General features: G+C 29.5%; 1 protein-coding gene across 2 annotated transcripts in view; it reads left to right on the top strand.

Moving 5' to 3' along the window:
* The first annotated feature begins 27 nt into the window (after positions 1 to 27).
* Positions 28 to 23,253, top strand: part of LOC107457333 (ATP-dependent RNA helicase DDX55) — a 35,417-nt gene continuing 12,191 nt past the window's right edge. The window contains exons 1-8 of one of the 2 annotated variants that reach the window (XM_016075478.4): positions 28 to 170; positions 6,569 to 6,663; positions 12,044 to 12,178; positions 13,849 to 14,003; positions 16,395 to 16,488; positions 16,565 to 16,620; positions 19,923 to 20,109; positions 21,536 to 21,660. In XM_016075478.4, the coding sequence (XP_015930964.2) occupies positions 6,571 to 6,663; positions 12,044 to 12,178; positions 13,849 to 14,003; positions 16,395 to 16,488; positions 16,565 to 16,620; positions 19,923 to 20,109; positions 21,536 to 21,660 (845 nt within the window). In that variant the 5' untranslated portion in view covers positions 28 to 170; positions 6,569 to 6,570. The remainder of the gene's footprint in view (positions 171 to 6,568; positions 6,664 to 12,043; positions 12,179 to 13,848; positions 14,004 to 16,394; positions 16,489 to 16,564; positions 16,621 to 19,922; positions 20,110 to 21,535; positions 21,661 to 23,253) is intronic. The other variant, XM_087159049.1, reaches the window with a different exon arrangement.

Consider the following 23,253-nt stretch of genomic DNA (forward strand, 5'->3'; position numbering starts at 1 on the left):
GCCTATAACTATACTCGATTTTATTCCAACTTCAACTTTCATCCCCATCCTGCTCCATGCTTTTTCTGTTTATAAGTCCTGATGTGTTTTAATTTTAAACACGTAACGAAAAACTCTTTATTTTTTTCGGTATTAATTATCCTGTTAAAAGTCAACTTTATTTTATAAAAGTGAGTATTTCAAAATTTTGAATTTTCGTCGAATCAAATCGATATTATGTATTTTTTTTGAGCATAAAATTATTAAAAACTATTACTTCGTTAAACGCTTTGAGGTAGAACTATTGAAAAATACCTAAAGCTAGATTGATAGCTTTGGTGTAAATATCTGTGAATTTTATGTATTTGGTTATGCCTCTTTTTTAATATAGAAGTTATACAGAAAAAATACAAACAAAAATTTTATGAATAGTAGAAAAATAGATAAATGAATGATAGAAAGTAATGAAATTATATTATTCTAATTATTTAAATTGCTCATATATTAGGAAAAATTTACGATTTCTGAGGTAATTAGTTGCATGCATATAACAACAGTGAGTTTTTAAAACTCATTGAAATTTTCAATAATGATTAGAAGTTTTCTGTATTAGTTAAACTTTTTTTTTTGCTTGTGATTTTTTTTTTTTTTGCTTGTGACCTATAACTTCTCATTGTCTCAAACCTATATCAGGGGTCATTGTATTCTGAGTGTACCTTGAAATTCTCGGTTTTTGTTTCATTCTTCCAGGTTTTAAAATAATAAGGCAGCATGAATTGAAATCTTATATACTGATAAAACTTTCACAGAGTTCCATAAATCTAAAATTTGAATTCTGTAATTTTCGCAAAATCCTGTTAATGGGACTTATTCGTTCTCTCTCAACTATACCATTTTTTTCCTATTGAGTTATAGTTCATATGTTATATTGATTGCTTTTACACCAATTAGTAATGAAACAATTGTGGTATAAAATCAATACCACAAAATGTTGTTCCAAAATCTTGTTTATTTAAAAAATTGCTGAGTCCAAAGTTGTTACTATTATTCTAAACTTTCTTAAACATATATTTTAAATACTATGATGTGATAAGGCTATTTTTTTATTGACATAAAATGGTTGTTGTCTATTGGGGTTACAATATTCCGATTTGTAACAAAATACATAAAATATACATTAAATCAATTGCAAATATTTGTCCCCAATTTTTTGTTTAAACGTGAATCGTTAATAAAATCTCAATGTATTAATATAAAATTATGACTTTGAAATTGTGCATTTAAGTACTCACATTTTAATGTGTTCGATTTGCGCTGATTTATTTGTAAATGTTGTAACAAATTTTTAGAGAAGTTAAATCACATCATCAGGAATAAAATTGTATAGGAACCCATGCCTGGAAATGTCGTCATATGTGGCAAGAGGTGCTTTTTTATTATGAACTGTTTCTTTGTGTACTTCTAAACACAGGGATGAGATTTTTCCGCTTTTTAGCGGATTTCCGCTTTTTTCACTTTTATCTCTTGAATTTCAGTTTTTTTTTTATCAAAAATTCAGATTTTTCTAAAAATTTCACTTTTTTTATAAGTATTCCGCTTTTTCAGAAAATTCACCGATTTTCAAAGAGAAACAGAAAATTCAAACTACATAGCTAGCAATCCTTTCTCATTTTTACTTATTATAGCTATTTTCTCCCCTTTTACTACAGCAGCTGATAAGATTTTCCGAATTTTTTACCGGCCCTCCCGATAGATCCGATTTTTGTAGTACAAGCGACGCTGCTTCTGACAAGCCTTTTAGAGGTCCCAAAGCTGGAATCTGCTAATATCTCCATTCTTATTCACACGATTTTAATATCAAACATAGCTTTTCATATTTGCGTGTTACGATTCTTATTCACGCGATTTGAATATTATATGTTGCGATTCTTATTTACGAGATTTAAAAATCCGATATTGTGATTCGTATTTACGCCTTTTTAAAAACCTATATAGCGATTCGTATTCACGCAAGTTTAAAATTAATGTCTTGATTTGCTCATGCGGTTTATAATATCAAACATTGATTTTCGTATTTATACATGATTTTAAAATAAGGCATTGGGATTCGCATTCTGAAAATTATGCATCATAACTCTTATTTATGCAATCTAAAAATTACGCATCATGATTCGTATTTACGCAATCTAAAAAGAATGAATCGTGATTTGTATTTACGCATTTTAAAAATTCTATATCCCAGTTTGCATTTCCTCATTTTCAAAATCGTATATCTAGTTTCATATTCATGTGATTTCAAAATCCATAATTGTTATTCATATTCACGCTATTTTAAAATCAACTATCGCGATTCTTGTAAGAAGTAAATTATTTTTTTAAATTAGTTACTATAAAGGTGACTGTTTTTCTAACGACGATTATTAGTATATGCAAGTGTTACAACATCAGAGAAACTGGAAGGGAATATATTCAAAACTTACATTCTGTGCTTGCAAAGAAGAAAAAATAGGATTTGTCACAAGATGTTTGAAGATGGACTAACGACTAAATATAGCAAACATAAAAGATATAGCAAACAAAAGCAATCACTTAAAAAGGGATTTAATTTAATTTTTTTTTTTTTTGGAAAAAGAGTTAATTAACTCATCATCAAAATTTTATTTATAATTGCTGTTATTTATGCTATAAAAGGCAAAATTCTTATCAAATAAAAAACAATTATCTAAATAGTTACTGATTGTCATGTAATTTTTCAAACTAAAATAGCAATTTTTGTATGTTAAGGAGTTACTATATATTTCTATTTCACTGTTATTGATATGTTTCAAAGGGCTCTAGTTAAATTAGACTATAATATTAACATAATGATTCGGTCCATTGTTAAAGTTTTTTTTCCCAATATAATTTAAAAAGTAATATTACTGATATATTTGCTATAAATCACATAACAGTATTTATTAAAAGAAATGAAATATTAATGTATATTCTCAGTAGTTTTAATTTGCTAAACCAGGTAGTTTTTCAAGTATTAATTGTCTCTTATGTGAACTGAGGAAAATTATAATTTCCAGCTTTATTTTTTCAATTGGTAATTTTTATTTTCACTAAATGTTAAGTAGCAATGTAATCATTTATATAATAATAGATTAGTACAAAATTGTATGTCAACACATTATTTATTACCTTAAACTGTCTGAAATTTATTATCAAAGGGTTGCGCTTGCGTAAAATTTATGATCGTGGAAATTCAGCTTTTTTGCCTTTTGGCTAATCTCATCCCTGTAAACAGATAGTAATGAGGAAGTATACACCTACCCACATATGATATTTAGTCGCAACATTTACACGACCCCATGTTATATTACTTTTTTTAACTACATTTTTAAAAAGAAATGGACTAAGAATGCCATTTTAAGATAAATCAGCAGTTTTTAAAAGCAAAACTAATATCAGATTTAAAATACAGCAAAAAAAATTTTCCCAGTGTAATTACTGACGTACTGTGTATTTTTTAGTAATCTTTTTAAGGAGCTTATTTTTTCATTTTTTCTTATGTTATTTTTTTGCATTTTGTAAAAAAAAAATATTTCCTGCTATTGTTAAAATGTTGTTATAGTATAAAAATTAAAAATATATTATTCTCATGTGAAATGTAACTGTTATTGCATAACAGTTGGAAGAAGTTTATAATTTTCTATTTAGTGATTATTCTTTGCATTGCTTTAGGTTGTTTTTCAAAGCTCTTTTTCCAAGAAAAATGAAAGAGCTATAGTTTTGAGTTTCTTTAACATGGAGCACAACTTTGATTTCATGCATAACTATTTAATTTCAGAGTGGTTATAAAAAAATCATAAAATTATTGAAGCCAGTGCTCAATTTATATATATTATATGCTCAATTTATTAGGTACTTACCTACTATTATTAGGATAATAGACATACCTAATCCCTGTGGCAGAATTTTTTGGGGTTTTCTGCAGCAAATTTCTTAGCATTTTCTGAAAGATATTTGCAATAGCAAACAAATATTTATGTTGATAATTTGAAGTAACAGAAACGCTTTGTGTTTACAAAAATAAAATAGCCTACACATGTACCCAGAAGCAGAAAGTGCCTAAAACTGCGACGTACGTCGCAGAACAAACAAAGTCCTGCAGAACAATTTGTATCTTGAATAAGTGACAACGTTTTCCTGCGAACCCCCCTCCTCCACCTACCTACCTCCGGTAGTCTTGCAGAACAATCCCCAACCCTAATCTCATACTACATTTTTCCGTAGACCACAATGACCTGACAGTATAAAAGCTTCTCCACATAATCTAGCAGAACATTTCAGATCTTTTACCATGGGAATAATCCGGTAGTCTTGCGGAACAATCCCCAACCCTAATCTCATACTACATTCTTCTGTAGACCTAAATGACCTGAAGGTTTAAAATCTTCCCCTCATAATCTTGCAGAGCATTTCAGATCGTTTACCATGGGAATATGCCGACCACATCAGTAAAATAAAGACTTCATTGCACATTATAAAAGAGCATCTTATCCTCATTTCAAGTATAGTAAGCATAGAGGAATTCCAAAATATGGTAAAGTCATTGCTTTCTTCATTGTTTAAAAATACAAAGAATGCATTACAAATGTTTGGCCAGGAAAGTATGTTTCAAGAAGTTCCTCTGCAGATTTGCCTGTTAGCTCCAAAAGACTACTCTCCGTCTTAAATTATTCTGAGCTTTCTATATTTTCCTCAGATGTAATGCAAATGATAATCTACATTGATTCCATGTTGAAGCAGTATAAAATATATTTTGAAAAAGAGGAAAACGTTGATATTGTCCTTAAACGAATGAAAATTCTCTTTAGCTTTGACCACTTGCTGTTTCCCAAGAATGATGTTGCTTTAGAAGAGGCACCTTTGACACCCTGCTCAAATTTCAGCACATTAATCAGTAATCTCTCTCACCCATATCTTTGCCATTTTGAGGTGGAAATTAATAAATTAACTATAACATTTTTATGAAATGGGCGTATCAGTTTTTAGCAGACAGCAGTAGAAATCGATATGTAGTTTTATCTAGAGAGCTTCTAAAGCAAGCCGTAAAGGAATTAAATTCAGAGATTTCCAATTTCATAAAGTTTATGAATTTTTCATAATTTCCATTCCCATTTCAGAAGTAATTTGTGAATCGTGGGGATCCATGATTGACAGAATTGTTTCTAAAAGACCAAATGTTTTCGATGGAGATGAAGAAATTGTTGGAATGGAATAACAGACCATCTAGGCACTTGTCCCTTCGAAAGATTTTTAAGGCAGACCTTATTTTAATGTTTGGACCTTCATATCATTAGCATTTTATTAATAATTCATCACCATCATCGTCATTAACACAATTTTGTACTTCAAAAGTGATTGAAAAAGTAACAAATCAAGAATGTTTGCCTTGGTTTAAAAAATAATGCACTGTATCTGTGTATGATCATATATTTTAACAAATGAAAATATAGTATTTTAACGTAAAGGGGATTTTTTTTTCACTGTGAAATGTTTGCAGAACATTTGCATAAATTAATAAATCCTGTTGCAGAACATTTGAAAATATTCTGCTTATGGGCACATGTAGACTAACTAAAATTGTATATTATTTTTTTAATTTGAATGTAATGATTTTCTTTTCCTCTGCATATAAAAGAATCTATATTTTAATATTATAAGAGATGCTCTCACATTTGAAGGGAGAAAAATGCCCTAATTGTTTCCTTTTTTTTTTGTCTTTTGTAAATCGTCATTGAATTAAAAAAAATAAATTAACATTCGTGAAGTCAAAATCAAGCAAATTGTACTCTAGCACTTTTCAAAAAGGGGTTACTGAAAAATCTCTCTGCAAAAATTCTGTAACTTTTTGCAATAATGTCTCTGTGTCACTGGCATTCTGCCATGTGGGGTATCTAATATAAGTATTGTGCGACAATAAGTCTTTTACTATCTTTGAAACAAAGACATACCTAATAATACCTTTTATTCAATTATACGAATAAAAGTAATGAATCTTGCTTAGCTTAAAAAACCGTCATAACCTTTTAAATATTTTACAAATTAAATAAGAAAATTATATTAAGTTAACCTTTTTTTTAAAAAAAAATGCTAATTTCTGTAAAAAAAAAGTTATCCTAAGTGTATTAGTGATTCAGATTTTTGCCTTGTTTTTTTAGCCTAAAATATACACTCATGGAGTGACTTCTCAGATATCATTAACTAATAAGATCACAAGTACTTTTCATTTTCTTCATATTATTATTTATATATGCTGCATAGAAAAAGCGAATAACTTTTTCTATGCATAAATAATACTTTACAACGCATAAGTGATAAGCAAGTCACAACAGTTTATTAAAAAATTTGCGAGTAATAGTTAAAACATGCTATTTCATAAGATGGGAAGAAAAAAACCTTTGAAAAACAACGTAAATATTTTAATGTCGAAAAGTTTATTTTAAGAAGGAATAAATGATAAAATTTAAATTTTTAATTAATGAATTTGATATTTATAAGTTGTGTTACAAAATAATGTATCTTTAAATTTTTCTTTTAGAAATGGAAACCAAATCTTGGAATGATTACAAACTTAGCCCAGGTGTCTTGTCAGGCATAGAAAAACTTGGTTTTAAATATTTAACTCCTGTGCAAGTAATGTTCATTATTATTTCAATTTATTATATCTATTTTATGTTTTACATTTTTCAAATCATTGTTCTTAATATTTTAATAGTCTGCTCACAGTTTTTTCCCCCCCCCCCCCAGGGTTGCAAAAAACCCGGGTTTTTCCAGAAAAACCCAGCCCGGATGGGTTTTATTGGGTTTTTCTGGGTTTTATTGGGTTTTTCTGGGTTTTATTGGGTTTTTCATGTTTTATTGTTTTTTTTCTTTCAAAAGAGAGGGCAGGGGTAAGTACCTTATTTTAAAAAAGCTTATATTAATAATCAAGTTTAATTTGATGAATTGATTTAACATATAGGCAATTAAAGTGTAATTAATACAAACAAATTGGTGCAAAAGTCTGAAAAAAGTTCCTTCTGACATCATGATACAAAATGTTATATGTACTTACTCATTGACATACATCACACATTTTAAACTTATTTTAACACAGGATTACTTTTTATTTATATTTTAATCTTAAAAAATATTTGAGGAAATTTTTTTTGTTTGCATAGGAAGCAAATCAAAGGCACTGACTAATCAATGGTCATACAGTCAAATATAGCCAGCAAGGTGACTCTCCAGTCTCCAAACACATGTTTTCCACAATAAAAGGGAGGCTGGTCAAAGGCAATGACTAATCATACAAAATCAAATCATACATAATGAATGATTATACTGTAAGTACAACAGATAGTCAAAAGAATAATTTGGATCTGAAAATTGCAAAATTCTTTTATGCAAATAACATTGCTTTCAATGCTGCCACAACTATTGAATTTAAAGAAATGGTGACAGCAATGAGACCAGGTTACTCTGGCCCTACTCGTACTGATTTAGGAGGAAAACTGTTGGATGAAGTGCATGAGAATATTGAAGATGAAATTAAGAAAGAAATGCAAAGTGTTGCTACTGTTACTTTATTATTAGATGGATGGTCAAATATAAACAGGGATGCAGTACTTGCAACATGTGTCCATACAGGCAATTCTTCATTTCTTTTAAATGCAGTTGATTGTGAAAGTAACAAAAAAACATCAGAATATTGTGCAGAATTAGCAGAAAAAGATATAGAACATTGTGAAAAAAATTTGGATGTAAAGGTTTTTGCAATATGCACAGACAATGAAAATAAGATGGTAAAACTAAGGCAGCTCATAAAAGAGAAACACAAGGGTATTGTTACATATGGGTGCTCTGCACACTATATTAATCTCCTCGCTGATGAGATCACAAACAAGGATGTTATCAAACATGTGGCAGAGGTTCAAAAATTCTTTCGAAATACTCATCAGCCCCATGGTTTGTTAAAAGAGAAGGGTGGTCTAATGCCACAGTTGCCTAATGCTACGCGTTGGAATTCTCAAATTCATTGTATTGATACATATATTAAGAATTACCATAAGTTTGTAGAAATATCTACTGAAGCCGTAGTAGAAATTCCAACAAACATTATACGGATTTTGGACAATGTTGTAATATATAAAGAAGCATTGCACATGCAAAAACAATTATCAGAACTGAGCGAAGTATTAAATCTGATGCAGGCAGAAAAAACCAATATATCTACTGCTGTTGAGCTTTGGCTTGATGTATTTAATAGTGAAAATCTTTGCGCTTATAAAAAACAAATTGATAAAAGGCTGAACCAAGCTCTTCTCCCAATTCATTATTTAGCAAACATTATGGATCCTAAATATGCAGGAAAAAGATTAACCTCTGATATGTTACAGAAAGCTGAGGAGTGGTTAGAAACAGAACATCCAAAATGGTTGATTCCCCTCATGAGCTACAAATTAAAAGACCCGGAAATATTTCCTCCTAGCATGTTTAACGCTGATGTAATAAAAAAATTCAGTGCATCACAGTGGTGGAAATTGGTGGAAATGCGTACTAATGATAGAGATATGACAGATTTTTGCAACTTTATGGTTGCTCTAAGCAATTGTCCAGCTAGCTCTGCGTCATTGGAACGAGTGTTTTCTACTTGTCGACTGGTTTGGTCAAAACTGAGAAATAGACTGGGTGTACGAAAGGCGTTAAAATTAGTTAAAATACATAGACATTTAAGATTGAAGAATTCTAACACTGATAACCTGATTGATTTATAATGTATTTCCTCTGTCTGTGTTTATTTTGAATTAATAACCTTATGAAAAAACTTTTATTGTAGTATGATTTATACTCAAATTATTCTGTCTTTTATGTGAAACCTATACATTTTTCTTCAATAATTTTTCAAATAAATTTTTTTTCCAGATTGTTATTAGTATTTTCACCATAGATTCAGTTTTTTAGGCTAGACTACGTATATATTTCAATAGAATATCTTTTTAATATAACAGAGGATAAAAAAAGCAATCAACTTTAGAAAAACCCAGTAAAACCCACTCTGGGGTGGGTTTTACTGGGTTTTTCAGAGTGGGTTTTGCCCAGTAAAACCCGCCCGGGTTTTTCTGGGTAGGTGGGTTTTTTGCAACCCTGCCCCCCCCGAAGAAAGTGAAATTTCTTATGAAAATACCTTTACACTTAAAGTTTTGTTTTGAGTTGTAAGATTTTGTTTATTTTACTCTTCCATGAAAATCTATAGCCTGTTGCTTACTTAAAAGTTATGCATCATTTGCTTTATAGTAGTTGATTCTAAATAGTGATGATGAGCTTTTTTCAGATTAAAAAACAACCCTAGAAGAAATAGATTTCATGAAATAAATAAGAACAGAATATCAAATATGGAAACAATTTATTTAAATAGCTAATATCAAATTGACTAAAAAATCATACAGTTTTTTAACTTTTATTTTTTTTGGTGCAACATTTTGCAGTTTCTAAAATGCTTGAAGTCTTTGCAATAGTAGTTATGACATCTTTGATAGCTGATTTGCTTAGGATTCATTGTAAAGAACAAATTGAGTGTATTCATTGAGTTTTGGAGATTTGACAGTATGATGCACATGACTTTCACCAGATTTTACTTCTGTAGAGGGAAAAACGTGTGAAGATCGCATAATGTTATGCTGTCGATGGTCTACTAGAATGTCAATGGAAAATCTGGTTTAAGAAATTGTGCCTTGTTGACTTTGATTTGAAGAAACCTCCTGCACAGATTGATAATGACAAAATAAAGACAGTGATCCATGTTACACAACATGAGTGCAGAGATATTAAAGATCAGTAACAAAAATTTTTTCACATTTACCTAAATAAACTGGGATACGTAAGCAAACCCCAGTCTGGGTTCAGTGCCAATTTGTTTATGATTAGCATGTTTAGTTTGCTTTGCCTTAGTGGCAGACAAACATACTTTTGTCGGTTGTCCAACCTTATGGCAGTAGTTGCATGTTGCTGATTTGTATCTGCATTTCCTTGAGGAATGATAAGATCCTTTATGCTCATAACATACGGAGTTATTTTTAACTTTCATTTTGTTAGACCAGAATTGAGATCCAGATTAACATTCAAGATATTTAATATATAATTTTTAGACGAGTGAAAACTAAAAAGTAACAATTGGAAAAAAAATAATAAATGTAATGAATATTTACACAAATCGAAAACTAACAAATCACATATTGATCTTATAATTTCACATAGCCCTCAAATTTTTGTTATCAAATGTTATTAGACATGAATACTCGAACCATTTCTTAAATAAGATGATATAGAGAATTTAAAATTTTGTATAAGATTAATATAAAAAATATGAAAATAGCCATTTAAAAAAATAGATGTGAAAAACTGAAATTTATTTTATTACTTTAACTTTTATTAATTTAAACTTAAACTACTCTTATGATTCTTGTTATTGCTAAATAATAGTAATGGACAGAGATTGGCTAAAGTTATAAAATTTTAGGAGCCAGAAAAATCTAAGGATACAGCATCTAGAATTGTTAGGACTTTATCACATTAGCTGCAATAAAAAAAAATTAAAAAAAAAATTGTTTCTTATAGACATACTTGGTTATTTTTTAGTGATATAGGTCATGTGTGTGTCTGTTCACAGTAAAGATGTTAAATATTCAATTAAAAAATTAAGTACTCTGACATTTATTAGTTATTGAGATTTATTTTGGCCCACTGAAATACAAAAATAGTAAAAACATATGATATAATGAATTACAGAAGCAAATTTCATAAAAAACTAAATTTTTATGGATGTATAATTTAGAATTTTCATATTTAGTATATTCGACATATTTTGTATAAAATAAAATAAAGCAAGTAAATAAAATACTTTCATTAAAATTTCTGTAGCATCTTTTTTTTTTTTTTTTGACTTTCAAACTTTCCATAATTTTACAGCAATATTAAATTTGTAATCTCAAATAATATATTTACGTTTTGTTCCTTAAATTCAAGTCATATTAAAAGTTAATATTTTCAACAGTTTTTCTGTCAATTTCTTTGATTAGTTTTTATCCTATTTAAAATAGACTCTGTTGGTGTTTTGAGATGAGAAGGAAAAAAAAATCCTGCTAATTTTTGGAGTGAAAATATGCCTATTTAATAATATTTGAGTGGTGAAATGTGTTGTAGAAGAATAAAATATATCCCTGGTTTACTTCTAGTACAAATATTTAATAGATATATACATTAACATTGACTTTGAGTTATAACATTAAAACACCAATTATCAATTGATTGAATTTTGCAATAATTTTCTCAATTGTTCTGTCAATTGATTCAGCTTTACAACGAAGAAAAAGTTATCAACTTTAAATTTTTTTTCTACTAATGAAGCCTCCTTCTTGCTTATAATAATAAATAATAAACAGCAGAATGATATGATGGAAAAGTTAGGAAGGAATTTTTCAAGTCACCTGGGTGACCTGGCACTCAGAAATTGTCTGTCCCTAGTAATGGTCATGTTAAGTTTCTCCCGTTTCATCCTCTTTCGTGAATATCTTAGAAAGAAATAGGTTTCAGATATCTAGGTTTATAGAAATCCTTAACATTATTATTAATAATATCAACAGGATTTGTTTTTTAATTCTTTAGAATATTCAATTTTTGAAAAAATCGCCACTTTTAAAGATACAACTACAGGTTATTAATAATGTTTTCTAATTTTTCCCTATACATACAAGGAATTTTAAAAACTTTTAGAAATATCTTGTACATAACTTCAAAATAAGTAAACCGAAAACTATATTTTTAAAGTTTAAAAGCTGTAATAAATTCAGTTCACTTGAAAACAGTAAAAATACATCCTGGAATATCCTGTTAATTATTCTATACAATTTACGATTAACTTAAATAATTCCAATTATCTTTTCAATGTTTCTCAAAATTAAGTTTAGTGCCTTATGTTATAAACATGCTTTCTCAAAGATATGCAACTTACTTGCATTTTTATTTTTTATTGTAGGCTGCTTCTATTCCATTATTTTTGAAGAAGAAGGATGTTGCTGTTGAAGCGGTAACGGGAAGTGGAAAGACGTTAGCCTTTCTTGTGCCTATGTTTGAAATTTTATTAGAAAAAGCACCGTTCCGAAAACTTGATGTAAAGTCTTTTCTTGTTGTTTATTATTTGTCCTTTTTTCACTTTGTATATTACATAGCTTTAATGAGAATTTATTGATATTATATGATGAATAATTTTTTTGTGCATACAATTTTTTTGTGCATTCCTTTTTATTTTTTCAAAGAATTTTAGAAGTTATTGAAAAAAAAATTTTGTTTTAAACAATTAAAAAAATTTAAAAAGAAAACGTGATATATATCAAGATTTAAAATTTTTTTTTTTTTGGGTATTTAAAATTTTTATTCCTGGGTATTTAATAAGGTTGCTGGGAATATGAAAATTAAACTATTTATCCCTTGTTTTGTTGCACATTTTTGGGGAAAGTATTCAATTAAAAAATTTAATTCCCAAAACATTTTATAGCATTAACGCAGATTACGAAGAAAATTAAAATTTTTGCTCTGCTGAAAATTAATCTGTTATTTTGTTTTTTAAAATTCCTATTCAACTTACAGTTACTATAAAATTATTTAAATGTTTTATGTAAAACAGATCGTTTAGTAATGTTGTCTAGATCGTTTAGTAATGTTAGTGTAAAGTTAATTCCTAATAACAGTTTTATACAATCGATTCATGATAATTTGAAGTGAAGTACAATAACTCGTTTCTAGCTTATCATAATTTAGACAACTCAAGTGAAAAGCCCCTTTTCTCTTCAGCTGTTCATTTAGTTTATTCCATTACATCTATCATTTGACGCCTAAAATAGTTCCTACAAAGTCAAACACATTGAAGCGAAAATTAAAAACTCTGAGTTTAGAAGCTGAAGTGAATTCTATTAATTATGTTGAAGGAAATACAAACTGGAAAAAATAAGATTTAGCATAAAAATATGGAGCTCCACCCAATATTCTTTCAACGATTTTAAAAGATAAAGAAATCATCCTAAAACCCCATTAATGAATGAACCCTCATTCTAAAAGAATAAAAAAGTGTGCCTTTACTGAGGTAGAATCAGCTCTTCTTAAATGGTTTCAACAGCATAAGAATTTGAATAATGCAGTTCCTATTAGTGGTACTTTGCTACGTGATAGAGTGAAGGAATTAGCAGCTTTGTTAAAAGATAGAAAATTTTCACACACACTGTAGGTCACTCCAATAGTTTCAAAGTAGACATAACATTATTTTTCGGACTCTCCACAGTGAAGTTAAAAATGTGTAATGAAGTATATGACTGAAAAATGCAAAACTTATATTGTATCAAAAGTTAAGAGACTGTGATGAAATTTTGATTGATAAAAACAAAATAATAATTTTATATAAATAAAAAAAATATTTGTAAGATTTTACAATCCTCAATCAACAATGTTTTCTTCCTAAAACTGCGAATTAAAGACGCATTTGAAAAAAGTTTAATGTATTTCGAATGAGACATAAAACTCTAATTTTATAATAATTAAAGTTACATCATCAATTAATTTATCTTGAATTGTTTGGAAGTTTTTTTTAAAATGACAATAGTTTACAATTATTTTACTTTTGATTTAAAATCTGTTGATTTTGTACAATAAATTTTGAAGAAACCCATCTTTCTTCAAGTATGCCGTCCCGAAAAATCTGGGTGGGTTTGAAAAAATTGCCTCGTGTTAAAGAAATTTTATATATATATATTTTCTATTATTATTTTCATGTAATGCATTTCTCTGTAGGTTGCTGCCATCATTCTTTCGCCTACACGTGAGTTGGCAGTTCAGATCTCTGACATTGTCAGCATTTTTCTAGAAGAATTGCCTCAATTTACAAGCATGCTTTTGATTGGAGGTGGGTCTGTTAACACAGACATCAGACAGTTGTCAGAAAAAGGGTAAATTGTTACTTACTGAGATAGGTTTTCTAGTTCGATTAAAAGATTCCTTTTTATGAAATATTGTCCTTTTCAAACTAAAAAATATTTTTACATCTTTTGTTTGATATATTATTTATTATACTGTTTAACTTGGAAAACAATTATGTGGTCCTAATAGTTACTAAGTTAAAATCTTAAGCACCTGTAATGTTAATTTTTTACTTTTTTTTATTTTATCTATAACTTTGAAAGTATATTTAAATACAACTTATTCATCTAAAAATAATTTAATAATTTGTTATAAAGTGATACCTCCTAGAAAAAATAGGCCAGACACTTTATTCCTTATTCACAGGATACTAAAAATTATGAAATAAATTAAATTTTCTTTAAATATTATACATGTTGATCTGTTTTATTATAAATCTATATATATATTTCTCTTACACCAAAAAAAAAGCCTCATTACAACTCCCCGAATGGCAACGTTGGAAAATCGACCAATGATTGCTGCTAAAAATGTCACATGCCAAATCTAGATGAGGTGGCTTAACATATAGCGCTTTTAAAAACGGAAACAATAACCAGAGTGAGCATTATCAACTTGTTCAATTCAGCTGCGGCAATTTCATACTATTAAGCTAGGCAGAAGTGAGTAGTAGATCTCTATTTTAGTATTTTGTCGAAAGCGCTTTTCTGAAGTACTTTGTACAACTAAATAAGATTCTTTTCACAACACTTAAATATTTACTTTATTTTCTTCATTTATAGAGAAAACAGTCGGCAAAGAGTTCTGTTAGGTTAAAAAACATTTCGCTAAAAAAAAGAACGAATTCTAAAAGAAATAAAAATAAATAACTTAAAAAATAAAAGTGCTGTTGCCAGCCATAGAATTTTTTGAAAGTTAACTTAGCAACATAAATCAAAATGACATAGACTCGCAACTAGATCGAAATTATGATATCTGAGCGCTTGACGTAACAAATCCTTCAATTCTATAAGTGTTGTATCGCCAAATGCCCAAATTAACAATTGCAATTTCAAATTAATATTGAAATGTACAAGTTTAGAATTTTCTACAGTGAAAAGTTTTCGGAACTTCAGTATTCAAAAAAGAATACTAAAGCTAGACGTTAAGAACGTATCCAATGAGTGAGCATAGCGAGCATTGATTGCGAAGCAATCCGAAATGAACTACGAAAGCAGTTCCGAGGGTTGGCGAGCTCCAGCGAGTAGGGGGCGAGGCTTCCTAGTATTTTATAATGTTGCGCCTTTGTTTAAATTTGTCTATAAAAAATAGATGCCCATTTTCAAGCTTTGCCAGGTGTGTAAGGCTTTTCTGTCTGGCAAGTCTTGAAAATTGATTATTATTTTTTAACACACTTGAAACATGTCTGTTATTTCCTATTTTTATATTTTTGAAGTGAATAAAGTTTTTAATCAGGTGATATTGTACGACTTAAGTTTCATGGGATTATTTATATGACATTAAGACTTCTTTTCTAAAGGACTTACAGAATTGTCCCTCAAATAGAGGGTGCTCCTTACTGGAGCTATTATTGTACTTATTTAATTTATTAATCATAGATTTTTTGAATTGTTATGTATAATATTTTTTACATCATTTTAAAACCATGTAATATATAATTGCAAAATAAAAAATATAAATGTAATTTGCCAAACCATTTTCAAGAAACAAAAATTAAAAAATTTGTTCAGCTTTTTAAGTATAAAACTTAACTTAGAAATAATTTGACCAATTTTGAACTTTTTTATTTCGAATTACGTAGATTTAAAAGCCATTAAAAATGTGTTTACCTTATAAGTCAAAAATTTGTTGACCGTAATTAAATACATAAAAAATGGTAAATAATTAGGAAAAAATATTTTTTAATGAATTTAGCTATAGGTAAATGAAGCTTAAATTTGTGTTCCCCACTTCAAAAAAAAAAGCTTAATAGTTCTATAGATGTAGTGACGTATGCAAAAAGTAAATTTAATACTAAGGGTCTCCAATTTTTTTGATTGTTCTTCTGATTAAACTTTTGATATCATATTGTTTGTATTAATTTGCTGTTTCTTTATTAAATAGCATTTTAACATTTCTTCTTTATTAAATAGCATTTTATTTACTTAAAATGAATAAAGCAGTTGTTGTTATTGGCAAAAAAAAAAAAAAAAAAAAAAAAGGCTAGAAGAAATACTTAAAAAAACTGAAACATGCACATTGAAACCATTTTCTGAAAATGTTCAATTTCATAACATATTATTCATAATTTCCTTAATTTAGAATCTTAATTTTCAACTCAATTTCATTCAAATATTTATCTAATGTTATTCATATATAAAATGATATTTGGCACACAAAAGTGTTGAAGTTTGTGTAATAATCCTAATTTATGTTTTCAGAGCAAACATCATAATTGCCACTCCTGGTAGATTTGCTGACCTCTTCAGCCACCACCATAAAAGCCTAAGGCTTGCTGCATTTGTTAAAGCTTTGGTAAGATTTAATATTTGGTTTCTTTCATTATTGTTATTATCTATATTTGTTAACTAATTTATTTATTTTGTATTAGGAAATTCTGATTCTAGATGAGGCAGACAAATTACTTGAAATGGGTTTTGAAAAAGCGTAAGTAAACTTATTTTTTGTTATATCTTTATATATATATTTCGTCTGTTCGTGTGTATGTCACTGAACTCCTCCTAAACGGCTGGACTGATTTAAATGAAATTTTCTGTGTACCTTCGGAAGGATTCGAGAATGGTTTAGATTCACAATAGAACATTCTGCCACAAACCGTTCCAGCGGTATCAGCGAAAATCGAAATGGAATTTTCTGATTGGTTAAAAGTTAGCCATTGTTTTAAATTTTGCTGTACACAAATCAGTTTTCAAATATCTTGAAGATAACAACAGTGATATTTTCTATCTTATAGCTCTATTCTTTTAGAAAAGTAAATTACATATACTTTAATATTTAATCATAATTCGGTTCTTTATTTCAGGTGAGCACAAGCACGTAAAATCAACGAGAATAAGTTTCGTAATTATTGGTCGTATCACGGATTTAGTATTGGGAAAACTGTTTAATAACAATCAAGGCAAAAGCAAATTTTATTCATCTTGCACGCTTTTAATAATTATTTATATTTAGTATGCAATTTTAGCTCAATTTAGTATGCAATTTTTCATTGCTGACAGTTGTCATTTGAAAACTATTAGATTGTTTATTATTACAAAGTTTGCGAATTCACATTCATTTTAATTATTTCATTTAAAAAATAGGAGTAGACTATATATGAGGGTGCCCCTTGATTCTCACCAAGTTGTGATAGCGGTTGATCTCCAAGCTGGCCGATGTTGAATCCCAATCGTGATTCTGATTCGTTTAAATTTCAGCGTTATTTTTAAATGTTCAACGGTATATGTAATTTCAGAAGTCCGTTAGTTCTATGTTGGATACCGGCTGGTTAGGTTACTTTTGCTTCTGATCAATAGGATCGAAGGTATGTGGGCAGTCATAAAAAAAAGGACTTTAGAAAAAAATGTCACCGCCATTCCGATACCACAGACGACATTTTCAATTCGTATTTCGCGGAATTTGTGTGGCGATGGAGGAACACAGATTCTATTCATGATAAATTTAGACAGTATCTAACTGCTATTAGAGAATTCTGTGCACCGAAAACTGAGGAAATTCAAGCTTAATGAATAAGTGAGATGTTTTTTTTTCCTTTTCTTTCTGTGCTTACTCCATTAATTTTTATTTCGATTCAAAATGCATTTTATTGGGTTTATTAATTTTGCTTACATTGGGTCATTGCAATTTTTTAAAGTTTTGGCCGATGTCTTGCTGAAATTTTCCAATGTATTATTAAAATATCATTATGTTTTGGCAGCCATTCCTGTTACCGCGGTGTTCCGCGCAAACAGGAATGGTGATAAACATAAGTTACCAATTTCGTCAAGGGGCACCCACAAGTATATTTTTACCAAAAATAGATTTTTGTTTTAAATTTTATCATTATTATATTTCTTATTTAATTTATTTCATTTTTATTGCTTTTTTATTATTTAAAATAAATAAGTGAATTTTCGAATTAGCAAATTTGCGACCACTGTCAACTTCTACATTTCTTTTTGTTTGAAAGAGAATATTTGCAAAAATATGCCGCCTAAACGAATCGCTCTTAGTCGATCAACATCTCAAGCACGCAAGAAGAGAACTAACCGTGTTTCAGAAAAATCGGAGCAACGGGAAGAAAGACTTGAAACTAATCGAGAACACAATGCTTTAGAAACGTCTGAGAAACATCCTTAGAAACGTCTGAGAAACAGGAAAGAAGACTGTTAACAAATCAACTACGCACTACTCAAGCCTGTTCCTTGGAAACATCAGAGCAACGGGAAAGAAGACTGTTAACAAATCAACTACGCACTTATCAAGCCCGTTCGTCGGAAACATCAGAGCAACGGGATGCAAGAATAAAAATAATCAAGAACGCACTTCGCTATTCAGACGCTGCCAATACTCTGATTTGAATCTCAGTGCATTTCACTATGATCCGACAACCAACTATAGTCTTTCACCCAAGCGTCATCATCGGAAAAATGGATCAATTATGTATGTTTTGTAGTGCTCTCAAATTTAAGAATGAAACAGCTGGAATTTGCTGTTCTGGAGGCAAAGTGTAACTACCAGATTTAACGTCGCCAGCCGAGCCATTATCAACGTTGTTATCGGGTCAAGCAAATCAATAGAAACTTTTCTTGGCGAATATAGGTCAGTATATTCGTGTTTCCAAATGACTTCATTCGGTGCTGCTACAAGTATCGGTGCGCATATGGACAGCTAGAGTTATTTATTACATTCACATGCAATCCTGCTTGAGCTAAAATTAAAGAGCTTTAGTAACTTAGGCAAACATCATCGGATCTTCATGATGCATTATCACACGTGAGTTAAAACAAATATTAAGCTCTAAACTTGGTTTTATTGCGAAAAGTCATGCTTTTAGAGAGACACGGTGTTTGATGCATTCTATTGAACGGCAGAAAAAGAGAATTGCCACATGATTTGGCTTATTGAAAAACTCACACCAGGACAAATTGGTCAGCTCATATCAGCAGAAATATTCATGACGCCATTGATCCAGAATTATTTCAGATCATCATCCAAAATATGTTTCATGGTCGGTGTGCATCACCATACATGTCTGTTTGAAAATGCACTAACGATATCCTAGAGAATTAACTGTTGAGACTATCACTGGTTTTTTCACCATTATATAAAATTCTCTATTCAAATCATAATCACAAATCTCATTTACACACTTAAATACAAAATTTAAATTCAAACTGAAAGCTTTGCAACGCACGCAGGGTACAGCTAGTTTTAAATAAAATGCAGAGTTACTATTTTAAATTGAATTTTTCTAGATTTCTTGATCTAAAATTCTTTTTTAGTTTTGAACAAAATTTTTTAAAATTGTGAAATATCTCAAAAAAATTCCCTTCAAACATAATGTTTCATCTTTCTTTTAGCAAACTTTCAATTTTTGAATAAATCCAAAAATATTTACTTTTTAGCACTAGCAAAATTATAAAACCAATATGTTATTCAGAAATAAATTACAACTATTCCAAACTATGAATTTAAGTAGATTATAATCATAAAAAAAATTGTATATAAATTTATATTTACAAATTTTATTACCTTATATTTTACAGCCAACTTAAATTTTTAGTAATTAGTGCGATATTATTTTTGTTCTTAATTTCTTATTGATTGTGAGCAATTTTATATTGAAAAAATATACCATTTATTAAAGTTTTAAAACAAAATGGAGTAGAGTTCTCCAATATTAACATCATTGTTGAATTCTTATCTTTTCTTATGAAATAATGTCTGTTTTTATTGTTTTCTTGCAGAATCAATACAATATTAAGCTACCTTCCAAAACAGAGGCAAACTGGTTTGTTTTCTGCCACACAAACTAAGGAAATGGAGGACCTCATTAGAGCAGGTTTGAGAAATCCTGTCTGCATCTCTGTTAAAGAAAAGAGTTCCCTGAGTCATGATCAGAGGACGCCTTCTACCCTTTCAAACTTTTATATGGCATGTTCAATAATACTAAGTATACATACTGATCTCCATTTATGTGTTGATCATAATTTGTGGAACATTTATTTTTAATAATAAAACGTGTCTCTATAGCTAAATGTTGGTAGTCATCTGATATATATGTCCACCCAGCTGACAAATAAAAAGTACAGCACACAAAAAAAATCAAACAACTTAGATATTTTTTGTTCTAATAATCTTAATTTTCACATATTAGGAATTAATCATAATGATTCGAGGACCTAACCTTACTAAGCTAATTAATAAATGCAGATAATATTTTAAATTATGAAACAAAAAAACATACTTTTATCTAAATAAACACACCTTTTTTCAACTCATTTGGATTTCTGACCCCCAAAGCATAGAAGTTCGCTGCAGGATAGGAATATTATCTATCAAAATAGGAGTATTTTCAGGGCTGGAGAGGGTTATGAAATATGAAGAAGTGGACTGAAACTTTTTATCCAGAGATGCTAGTCATTCATTTTAATATATTACTCCCACAAAATGCAGTTAGGAAAATAAGTGAGTCAGATATGGTGTAGATGTGAATGTAGAAATTCTTGTCCAGTCAATAGTCGGAAAAACGAAACTCTAAAAGCCCTAGGGGGGTTCCTGGGAGTACATGATGTTACAGTTTCTCCCAAGAAGCACCAAGAGTTTCCTTTCTGTCAAAAGTTACTCATCAAATATTTTGTGTTTGTCATTTCTCAGGTCAGTAGAAGATTCCCTGTTTTGCAAGGTCGTCTGCTTTTTCATTTCCTCGCAATGACTAGGAATCCATTACAAAACTATTTCCTTTCCTGTAGATAGTTAAGTGATGCTTTTACAATTAAATTTATTGGCAGTGGGACAAATTATGTAACTATGAATTGCAGCTTGACAATTAGTGAAGTCAAATTTCTTTTCAGGTCTCTACAAAATATTATGGAGGGCAATGTAAATTGCATACAATTCTTCATCAAATTTGTCTAAATTTAGACTTTTTGAGTTTGAAAAACTTATAGAAGATCCACTTAAAAATGGATGTTATAAGTAGTTCTTGATTTGAAACCATCACAATCTAGATTGGCTTTCAAATTTTGTTTTCATTGGTCTATCAGATTGATAATGAATCAAAAAATTGTTCTTGTATGTTTATTAATGCCAGTTATTCATTTATAGAGATCAAAACTAGTGTTGAGGATGAAGTCCATTTTTTCATAGGCATCATGAGTAAGGCTCCAAAAATCCTGTGGGTTCAGACTTAAAAATTATATTGACTTAACTTAATAATGACAACAACCATTAGCATGAGAGTGTTGTGTTTTAAACTGTGGTCACTTCACGACATTGTTATGATTATTTATTTTGCAGACTTTAAAACTTTTTCATTTATTTGTAGTTAATTGTGTTTTTCTCTCCCCTTTTTATCCAGGTGTGTGATCCCGAGAAAAAATTCAGTGTTTTAGTCTCTTTCCTTCGTTCCATGCAGAGTGTCAAGTGTATGCTGTTCTTCAGTACATGTGCATCAGTGGATTATTTCACTTATCTCCTGAAAGAGTATGAAAAACCTTGATAAATTACAGATTAATAAGAAATATGAAATTAATATTAATTGTCTAAATATTGAGATAATAACTTTACATATAAATGTTTCGATTATAAGTCAGTTGCATGGGGCTGAGTTCTTTAAATATAGTGTTTCAGGCCATTTTTATTGCATTCGCTTGTGCTAATGACTTTTATTATCTTCTACTAATTTTTTTTTCCATGTTTGCAAGTAAAAGATGCTTTTTTTTTAAAATCTGCATTTGTTGTTCAGCTCAAGTGAACTTTAGACATTTATGAATGTGCTATTTCAAATTCATCTGATAATCTAACCAACATATCTGTGTTAATAAATATAGTGAATAAGATGTGTTTAAAAGAAGTATTTTGACTAGAAGAAGTATATTTAGAAGTGAATTCAGAAATCTTTTGTAAGGGCAAGACAAATAATTAAAATATAACTTGATATTTTTTTCCATTTTTTACTGAAAACAGTGTATTTAAGAGGATATACAATTGTATTTGCTACAGTGTATGTTCAATTATCCATGATACCAGTATAAATTGCTTTCTTGTTTGCATGTGGATGTATAGGGGGGATCTTATACGAAAAACTATTTTTAATATTATTTTTTTCCAAACTTAAGTATAAGCCTGAAAAATTTCCACTGTTCAAAATGAGGGCATGTATTTGGTATACTCAAATTTTCTAAAATTGAGATGTTATGGTCAGTCATCAGCATGGAAGATTACTTTGTTCTGCCAAGATTTAAATGCCGCACTTCTTTGTTAAAAAAGGGATAGTTCAGTAAACTTCTCATTGTTTAAGTTTGTTTTAAAGCCCGTTTTCTCAAATTGTCATTTATCTTCTATTTATCTATTATGTCATTTCTAAGTAAATTTCCTTATTATTATACACTGAAGTATCAAAAACCACACTACTTGCCACACATTTGTTGAACCCTGCATGCTTATTGATTGAAAAGTTAGAAGTGACTTGTGCATAGAGTTATGATTGTTAAGACACATTACATGGAATTACAGGAACTGTTGATTTTATGCACATGATGGACTCATTGCAGACAGCTCTTTGAAGAACTGTATTAGACTAACTTGAATGTCTTATTTTTATACTCAATGTTATTGGCTGCAACGCACATTGGAACATATTGGTTGGATGGTAAATGGCTGAAAATATGTTGCATCTACATGGTGGTTTCAGTTCCAGTTGGCAAGGTGTGATAGTCGGGATCAAGTCCAGCACAGACCACACGAAGTAATGTACCTCAGTTTTCAGGAAGGCAGGTTGGTGGTGGGTGCCTATTTATGTTCAGTGTTTTATTGTGAGACATATGCCACGTGAAAACTGATAGGATTATCTTCGGTTGTTTGGAGACCATATGCAAACTTTCATGTGTTCTAACTATAATGTTAATCCTCAAGGTGTGACTCGTTATTGGGGCAACATTGTCCACACTTGGTTTGAGGAACATTCTTGATATGGAAAATATTTGGCCTCCTTAAATTGCCCAGCATGAATCCGCATTTCGGACATATTAAAATATCTGTGTATATATACATATATACACTTTTGCAGCCATGGAT

Source organism: Parasteatoda tepidariorum, chromosome 3 (genome assembly GCF_982258835.1).
Source record: "Parasteatoda tepidariorum strain Cologne lab strain chromosome 3, Ptep-v5.0, whole genome shotgun sequence".
Taxonomy (NCBI): Eukaryota; Metazoa; Arthropoda; class Arachnida; order Araneae; family Theridiidae; genus Parasteatoda; species Parasteatoda tepidariorum.